We start from the raw sequence: 10,000 nt of genomic DNA, 5'->3' as shown, positions 1-10,000 counted from the left end.
TCACCAGGCCACCGCCGCCACCAGACTGGAGCTGGACCTGCCTGTGTCTGATCTCAGGCACACGTATCCAATTAGTGGAGAGAGGGGCGCACCGGCCAACACAGAGCTGTCCCCAAACCAGATTAGTGGACGTCTTCCACCCGGGGATGTCTGCTCCTGTTCAGGATATCATGTGACTAAGGCAGGCAGCCTCTGGAAGGAAAGCTCCCTAGCCGTCACCCTCCGCCAGTCTCCACCGGACCACTGCACCCCCAGCAAACTGGGTTAAGAGGCCAGTCGAGGGCCTGGCCCAATTAGGCTAATGGGCTGCAGACCTTAAGTGAGGCGGATGGGGACGGAGGAGGTGAGGAGGAGGGGAAGGGAGAAGGGGGGAGGGGGGAGGGGGAGGGAGGATCTCTCTGGTCTCACCTCGCCTCACCTCGCCTCCAGGAACTCCCAGGCAGGCAGCAGATTGACAGTAACCAACGACAACCAAACCGACCGAGGTCAGACAGACAGCTTTGACCTTGGGGCCATCATGGCCCCTTAAAAAAACATACAAACCACACAGAGGCTTCTAATCCTTCTTACTGTATATCAAGCATTATTTTTTATACAAATACTTATTTTAATTAAAACAACATTTAAAAAAAATATTTCACAAAATCCAGAACATTATTTTTTGGGAATGATAATAATAATCACAGCAAAAGGTCATGTAATGGTGAGATGGGGTTTCTAAAAATAGTGCGATTCCTTATTCCAGGAGATTGAGATGAGGGCCATCAGGTCCTGTGAAGATCAGCTCTGCCACTGCCTCCCTGCTGGAGGAGTGACAGGGGGGGAAACAGGCTGTGCAAACTGACAACCTGTCACCGAGGCCACCGCGTTGACATTGACGTGGCCCCACAACACACCACAAACAGACCCACTTCTGCTGCCTTTGTTCAATGATACAACATCCTCCTCGACGACATCCTCGCAGCGATATCAGGCGGTCTTTCTTTTTTAGAAACCGGAACGCGTGCGGGGCAAAAAAAAAACAGCGAGGAGCTCGGGCGGTCAGATGAGATATCAATTAGCATCTAATCTACTGGTGTTAAAGCGCTAGCTTTAGAGTTTATTGGTGTTCATTAAGAGATTTTTTACAAATCGTGAGAATCCTATTTAAAGATTACCGAATGTGGGGTTATAGGCTCATTAAACTAAAACCATAATCTTAGATGTTTCTGAAGGAAAAAAAGAGAGAGAGAGAAAAAAAAAAAAGAGAGAAGAAAGCGATAGAGAACTGAAGTGAAATTTAGTTGAGCGGCCACAGTTTGTGTAGTGGTGGGTGTGAGATGAGGAGGGAGAGAGGGAAATGTCTCCACTGACACCGCAGTCCATCACGTTGCACCCAACACAAGGCTTTCCTACGTGAGGAATCTGCTGGAATCACAGGGCTTTCTGGCCCGGCCTCTTCACATGTGAATGATCATGTTCCACAGGTAAATGTCAGGCAGATTTGAGGAGATAATGGAAGTCATCTGTCAACTGCATCCTGTCACATTAATCAGCCTAATCCGTCTCACAGGAGGTGCAGGAGCTACCTGCTAGATGCAGCGCCGCCACGGCAACCCAGACACCCCCCCACCCCTACCCCCTCACCCCCCCCCCAACACACACACACACACACACACTAAACAGTACGTCCCCATCACTCCCGCTGTGCCAGACAGACAGACAGAGAGAGAGAGAGAGAGAGAGAGAGGGATGATATACAGTGGCCCAGGCCTTCCAGAACAATCAAGCTATCATTAGTGTTATTACAATCAAAGCAATCAGAGGAGTAACACCACACCACACACCATGGCAAGAAAGGCATTGAGTGGATGAATTTGGTTATTTATTTCTCTTACTAGTGCTTTAATTGACTTGTTCCCGAAAGAAAAAAAACATAGCAGAAAGTTCAACAGAGAGATAGCTGACTGGAAGACATGCTTGTCTGTGAGCAGTGAGTAGGATAGGGGAGCCACAGCTGGTTGGAACACTTTGAATATCTAACCCAATAAGACACGCAGAGTTCTACATCAAGTTCAAATGATGCAATAATACGTTGCTGAGTGAGGCAATTTGCCCGGGCTTGATGACAGGCACATAACTGATGGGTTGTTTGGCAGATATCTAGAGCAATTACGGGGGTTTCCAAAAGGCAAAGCTCTTGATAGATTGTTTGTGTGTTTTTTCAAATTTCCATTCTTGGTCCCTCCCGAGACGAAAACACAAATGTTACCTTTTATTAGGTTTCAGCAGGATGGATCGTGAAATTTGCCCGCCGACAGGGGGGTTATGAAGCTGCCGAGAACATTCGACTGCTCATTAAAAGATAAATAACGCCTGATAATCTTTGCACCTGAGACGCTTTGCTTTTACGCCTGCTTCTCCTGCCTGTGTGAGAGCCCTGTCGATAATCACCAGGAGGGGGGTTATACAATATTAATAAAGCCGTTTTCCAGCCCCGGCATTCTTCCCACATTCTCTGAGGAATGAAATGGCTTTTTCGGTCTTCCTGTTTTTCTTCTAAGACCAGACAAACTGAGTCTCTGCCAGCCTCAGATCTCCGCAGCTGCAGGGCCTGCATGAATTCCCCAGTTCCCACACAAAATGTCTGAACTGGCATTCCCTCTCCAAAAAGCTGTTTTATGAATGAGAAAACACTCTCTCACTAACAGCTAATGTTTTCATGGTGTCTGATGGGAAGTACGTGTCCCTCTGTGACCTGTGTGTAGTGTAGTGTGTACTGTGTCCTGTGTCGTGTATAGTGTTTGTGTGTAGTGTGTTGTGTGTAGTTTGTGTGTAGTGTAGTGTGTAGTTTGTGTGTAGTGTAGTGTGTAGTGTATAGTGTACAGTTAGTAGTGTATAGTGTGTAGTGTGTAGTGTATAGTGTATAGTGTTAGCGTGTAGTGTGTAGTGTATAGTGTACAGTTAGTAGTGTATAGTGTATAGTGTTAGTGTGTAGTGTGTAGTGTATGGTGTGTAGTATACAGTATTAATAGTGGGGGATAGAGAGGTAAGGGGTATTTCTGTAGCACATGATTAGCCAAGGGGTTAAGGGAGTGGGTTAACATGTGGGTCAATCAGATCAGAAGCTCTTTAACCTTCGAGGTTAAACCCAAAGAGGTGGCTCTATCTCTTAAAGACATCTTCCTGGCCTAGCCCTAAACCTAATCTCTAAACCCAGACTACAGACGCAAACCTTAATCTCCGATATCAGTGACAACGATGTAGAATGTCGGCCTAAATGCTCTGAACCGGGACCAGTGGGGGAGAGGAGCAGAACCTGAGGGAAGCCATTTTCTGAGGAGATTCTGTGATGGGTTTCACAGCCAGAGGGGAGGAAGAAGGAAACACAGAGAAGCTGGTGATGGAGTAGGAAGAGTCTCCAATACAGAGAGAGAGAGAGAGAGAGAGAGAGAATGAGAGAGAGAGAGAGAGAGAGAATGAGAGAGAGAGAGAGAGAGAGAGAGAGAGAGAGAGAGAGAGAGAGAGAGAGGGGGGGGGAGCTGTGGCTTGTGTGCACACAATCAGGTCTTTGGGTTGAACATCTGTGTGGCTGAGGAGAGGGGTGCTGGCTGTTCTCTCTGACCCTGGCTTAATGGAGGTGCTGAAAGTAGTGTTTCTCTGTGGTGTGGGGGCTGCCCCTGCTACGCCACACAGGGCACGGAGAAAAACAGCCCAGCCCGAGCACCGAAGACGTGGGCAGGCCTCCCTCTAATCACCCACTCATTATCTCTCCGCCTCCGCTCCTCCACAAACTCTCATGAGGTTCCTCCCAACAATCTATAAACACCGCACAACTTCCTTCTGACTCAAACATTTTCCCTTTCTCGCTAATTACACCAGGCAACAAAATACCTCTTATCTGGCTAGCTGGACGTGTCAATTATTTATTTATTTTTAATCAATGGTGTTAATAAGACATAAACATAAAGGAGAAATAAATAAATGAAAGTTTACCGTGACATAAATGTAAAGGAGATAGCACACTTGTATGTATAAACACCTACCTGGCAGGCAGGCACGGCAGGCTCCCTCCCATAGGCTGGAAACGGAGGCCTCTCTGATTTACCTGTGGACACACAGAAACAGGACTGTGTTTAGACTGACGCCATTAGTACCACCACATGACCTACACAAAGACAACATGTTATCATTCATCATAATAATTCATGGTAATCCCCCAATTATTATTTTTGAAATACACCAACGAACCTCAGCGAACACAAACACACTTTTCCTGTATGCATAAGGTAAGACATATCCCATATATATATATATATATATATATATATATATATATATATATATATATATATATACCGGTATATATATTGACTGTGCTCTTAAATCAATAAAGAAAACGATCGATCAGTACGTGATCGACGTCGTCAAAGCAGCCCTGCGTCGAGCCACACCTGAGGCGGTGCACACCAGATCACCTGGACCATATCGTCATGCAGATCTGTGGAATATTCTCAGTGGAATATGAATATGTATTATTGACGGAGCGAAAGAGATCCTCCGTCAGCGTGACAGGTCTGGCGCGCACCCCGCCCCGAGACAGACTGCTTCTAAGCAGGCGTCAGGAGGACGAAATAAAACACGGGCGCACAACGCACATGAATCACGCTCGTCTCAATCTCTAAACTCAGCACTTTTACCCCTCCGGAAAAAAAAAAAAAACTAAACTAAACAAGAGATCTGCTCCCCCTACAAGAAAATGATAAACAACGTGAACAACATCATACATTATTTTTGTCAGACATCCAAACATTACATGCACACAGATGCAAGCACTGGAACTAAATTCTGTTTACTCTGAGGGAAAAGGTAAATATTTGAGCGAGTTAAGAAGTTGCATAGCCGGGATATTGTGTTACTGTACACAACTGACTGATCTGAGCACTCATAGCCTGCGTGCGTACCCAGATGAATCACACAGCCACATGGAGGAGAATTCACATGTATCTGAGTAGTGCTGCGGGGCATCGTCGTACTTCATCTACTCTTGTGAGACAGAGAGACAGAAAGAGAGAGAGGGGGGGGGGGGGAGCTGCCCAAATCTGGTAATGTGGTGTAACTGACAAAGCTGCTTCCCTTGTGGTATCGAGTCGACACAACTCATTTGATATGCTAGAACATTTCTGGGTTACCTCTCTTGCAAAAGGAAGGAGCATTTAAAAGTTGTGGGTTCTGGGTTAACTACTACACACCCTGCGTGCTCCTTTCCTCCGGCAGGGGGATGGAACATCTGTCTTGTGTGACTGAACAGGTTATATATCTGTGTTTTTCTTTTCTTTTTCTTTTTTCCTGTGCTGCCCTACAATGTGATTTGGTCTCCATCAGTATCAGTCACAACAACCCACTCTCCCCTCTGACGCTCATGTCCCGACTGTGAAATGTCCATCCCCAGCATGTGTTTTTGTCACACGCTTGGTGTCCGTGGTGAATCATTGATGGGCCGGTGCTGTTGTCTCAAACCCCACCAGAGCAGAGCAGAGACAACTCGCTCGTGAAACCTCATCTCCCAGGTCCTTGTCTGGCCCTTACCGGGGGACGAGAGGAGAGGAGGAGAGTGAGAGGAGAGGAGAGAGAGAGAGGTAGGTAGGTACTGTAGCCGCCCTCCCCTTGAACCTGTAGAGCGTGACCCGGCCAAGCCAAGCGTTGTAACGCGCCCGGGGAAACCTGAGCACAATAAACAGCGCAGCCCAACCCGAGGGGAAAACATCCCCCGAGGAACCAAACGATAAACAGGCATTTAAGTGTTTAGCGTGCCGCCGCGCATGGTTGCACAAGCGCTAAGAGCGCAGCCTCGGTAAACAAAAGAGATGTCCCTGTTCTCATGTCACTGCACTTACCGCCATCGCTAGGTTTAGAAGGTCAACATGTGCAGATACGAAGTGGGGAGGATGGCAATATTGACTTCTCAACCAGAGATACGATCCATGTGCAATTATTTAAGGTCCAGTTAGGGTGCCAGCCTGTTACAGTACGTACTGTACATAACCAGCATACGTGTGTATCAGTCAGGGCAGGGACATGATCATGAAAAATATATAGGCCTAACACCTTGAAGCAAAAACCAGTCCAGAATACACAAGTGATGAGTATTCATCAAAACCTGGAAGAATGTTTCATTTATCTGACATGCTGCAAAATCAAATGCTATGACTGTTGAATACCATGACACTATCGATCTAGATTTTGATAGGTTGAGGTGAGGATATATAGACTATATTTATAATGACAGAGTGGAAGTACAGAGGGTTCTATAGTACATTGTCATCTAGGAGCTCAAGTCAACACAGACAGTAAAGATCGATGGGGGGGCTTTCTCATAACATACTGTGATCTTACACGATGAAAGCAACCGAAAATGGCAAAAAAAAGTGTCTTGGAACGTTAGAAATCAACAATGTACTGACTAGCCCGGCCATTTCTACAGCAATTTGTTTAAGTGTTGCTGGCGAGTGTTTGTGCCAAATAGCCTGCCGGCTGCGACGTTGATGTTTGAGGAACCGGTGCCAGGTAGCGCAGCTGTGAGGCCACTGCCCCCCATCCCCCGCCACCCTTACACCACTCACCCTCCCTCCCCCACCACCACCACCCCACCCCTCCACCATGAGCCAAATGAGTCACTAGGAGGAGAGGGATGGAGGGAGGAAGGGAGGGAGGGAGGGTTACAGCGGCGAGGGGAAGAAGCCAAGTGGGAGCTTCTCGGCGCACGGCTAGAGATGAACTTCAGGATCCTGAGTAGAGGTCACTGATTAACAGGGGTTTCTGGGCTCGCCTCACTCTGCCTGCCTGCCTGCCTGCCTGGATACAGCAGCTCTAACCCCCTTTTTATCTAATCGCATCCTCCATCTCCTCCTGGCACCACCGCTGGAGGAGTGACAGGCAGAGGGGTGCTGTGATCAATAACCCGGGCCCGGGCCCACCGCTCTCCCCTCTTGTCTCCCCCCTCCCTCTTGTCTCCCCCCCTCCCGCCTGTCCCCCTGGAGGCCACCAGCAGGCACTTCCCCTCCGTAATAGGACACCATCATACATTATAAAAACACTCTGACCGGGGATGATTAATGGACCGACATCATCACACTTAAGAGCAGAGCGTGTGGAGGGTGATGTGTGAGACGGGGGCCACAGCACAAGACATGGGAGAGAGGCTGAGATCCCAGTGGCTGAGGGGAGGCAGGGTAGCAGACAGGCTGGTGTGCTGCGGTGGTAGAGGGCACTGCTGCTGATGCTGCTGCTAACTCAGCCATTTGAAACTTAGCAAAAGTTTTCTCTAGTACTTCTTTTTCAAAACAATTTTTTACAGAAGACCTCTAAAAGAAGTGTGTCTCTGAACGTCGAGAGCATACCGTTCAATTGAAGGATGTTCTAATGGGTTTTCAGTCGTGTGTTACCATGACAGCTAATCCACATAACGGTTAACAGAATTGAAAGCTGTTACGAGTTGCTAATCTGTATTTTTGTTTGTTCAACCGATTGAGAAGAGAAATTGAGAAATTGAGATTATCATCTGTGAGTTATGAATATCGCCTGATAGTGATAGGACACTGCAGTGCAGGTGTGGCAGGTGTGGACTATTCAAGATGGCACGGAGACAGAGAACAAGTCATAATTCACCTGGAACATATTGGCAGTGAGGTTTCTTCAACAGACGAGTGGCCAAATTAGCCTGACAAATACACCCTCATCACAAGACGGCACTGTCCGCTGTCTCAAGCAGACATAACTCAACGCGTGGGGAACAGGTCCCAGTAATAACCTATATTTACAGAGCCAGAACATGACTCGAGCCATTAAATCTTAATTCTCTTTTATGAAGCACTGAAGTCTGAAACAAGACGTCGTCCATCAAAGCCCTAGTAACCTGTTGTGAGGGGGAAAGAGGAAAAGAAAAGCCAAGGAGAACAAGAGACCAATTCCACATGAGGAGTCGCAGGCCTGGCACTTTCCACGGCATTAGCCACGCTTTGTTTATTATCTCCCGGAGCAGGCCTGTACTATCACACCCTGGAACAGCCTTAATATCGTTATTACTATATTTGTTCTGAGCAGGTGCAGTCAGGGTACAGAAAGCAATATTCTCCAAATGTTTCATTTTGAGATTCTTGTCTGTGACAGTTTCTATTTTTTTCTTTCTTTTTTTTCTTGTTTTTTTCTTCCTGTACTTCCAGAGCCTCAGCCGATGCTGGAGTGTTCTTGATGGATGGGATGTAAAATTAATTCATCATCCTGCCTTGGAGGGAGATAGCGGAGATGCCCAGGTGTTGACACGCATGTCCACTAAGAACAGTCTTGACACCAGCGCAGACGCAATCCCCCAGACGCATGATGCAAAAAACAACAAGAATAAACCCGCTTAATTACAGCCATCACTGCCAATGATCTAAATATAAATGGAGTCCAGAGGGACAGTCACCTTGGATATCAGTGTCTCCTAGGCCAATCGATAGCCCCCGACGACAGAAGTGCAACTTGGAAATCAATCTTAATGGGAAAAAAAGAGCTTCCTTTCATTTTGTCCTATACACATACCATTGATTTACAATGTTTAGGCATAGCAATATCTTTCTGTGCATTATGAATGAAAATGTGGTTATTATGATTATGATCTCTTGGAATTGAACACAGTTATGATATTGAATTCTTGCAATAATGGTGTTACTATCATAAGAAAGAAAAATAGAGCAAAAAACGTCTGTCTCTAGACATTGATTTTACTTCACTCCCAACCAGCGCTGGTGAACTGACTGGCTATGCTTACAGAGGGTTGTGTGTGTGTGTGTGTGTGTGTGTGTGTGTGTGTGTGTGTGCGTGCGTGTGTGTGTGTGTGTGTGTGTGTGTGTGTGCGTGTGTGTGTGGTGTATAAATAGCATAGTGCAATATTAAATATTGAAATTTACATTCAGCTCAGAATTAAAAGGCAGGGTGGTGAGGAATCATTCACAGTGTGTCTCTCTATTGATTGCGGCGGGGCGGCGCTGGGCTGTGCAGTGGCCCTTGTTTTGATGCCATGAGAGGTAGTGATCTACCCATCCCTGGGGATCACTTCACAAACCCCAGCCACAAAAACAACCAATTAGTGAGCACGCTGCGCAGCCTTGCATTCCGAGGGCCTCTTTGTTTTTCCACCCTGAGACCCCCTCGCTTCACCTCCCTGGCAGAGAAGCAGATCACAACAAACACAACAAACACACCAACACAGGATGAGGAAATACAGGGAAACTCTAAAGCCAAATGAACGTATACCTCCACGTCACCCCTTACCTCCCTCCCTCCCTCCCTCCCTCACCCCCCCTCTCCCCTGTCTGTTTCTTCCAGTGTGTGCTGTGTGTGTGTGCTGTGGGCTGTGTGCTGTGTGTGTGTGTGCTGTGTGTGTGTGCTGTGTGTTTGTGTGTGTGTGTGTGTGTGTGTGTGTGTGTGTGTGTATGAGCCCAGCCCATGGTCCTGTCCCTGTCTTAAGAGTCCTAGTACCCCCACAGCAATCCATTATCCCTGTCAAGTTAATGTTCCATGTTGGGCCATATGGCAGAGCTAACACATGCAATAAAGGACATTCTTTCAGCTTGTTTTAATCAGCACTTTTGGCTGTCCAAAGGAGTGACATAAACAGCTTTATTGTGTATTGCTCCATTTTCTGTTGATATCTGTGACAAAAACAGGAAAGCAGGCAGGAAAAGAGAGAGACTGGAGGGAGGGGGGGGGGGGGCGAGGGGACGTGGAAGTACTATATGTTCATTTGGCTTTAGAGTTTCCCTGTATTTCCTCATCCTGTGTTGTGTGTTTGTTGTGCTTGGAGTGTGCTGTGTTTGGTGTGTGGAGGTGGACTTGGAGACCTGCAATGTGAAGGTCAACATCGGAAACTGAGTTCAATCACATACCGTACTACCCAGCCCAACTTCCACCATGACACTCTCTCCACTAACTAACCCTGAAGTGGAAAGTTGTCGGTCTCTCAGTCTAGAAAGCTTGA

The 10,000-nt window shown here is 47.1% G+C and overlaps 1 protein-coding gene across 1 annotated transcript in view; it reads right to left on the bottom strand.

The window, feature by feature from the left end:
• Positions 1–10,000, bottom strand: part of tcf12 (transcription factor 12) — a gene marked incomplete at its 3' end in the record, with an annotated part of 92,644 nt that overhangs the window by 38,972 nt on the left and 43,672 nt on the right. Inside the window, 1 exon segment of the mRNA XM_080542433.1 lies at positions 4,026–4,087. Within this exon segment, the coding sequence (XP_080398559.1) occupies positions 4,026–4,087 (62 nt within the window).

The sequence above is a fragment of the Nansenia antarctica genome (genome assembly GCF_963989245.1).
Source record: "Nansenia antarctica genome assembly, chromosome: 1".
Classification (NCBI taxonomy): domain Eukaryota; kingdom Metazoa; phylum Chordata; class Actinopteri; order Argentiniformes; family Microstomatidae; genus Nansenia; species Nansenia antarctica.
This window is presented reverse-complemented; position numbering and strand designations above follow the sequence as displayed.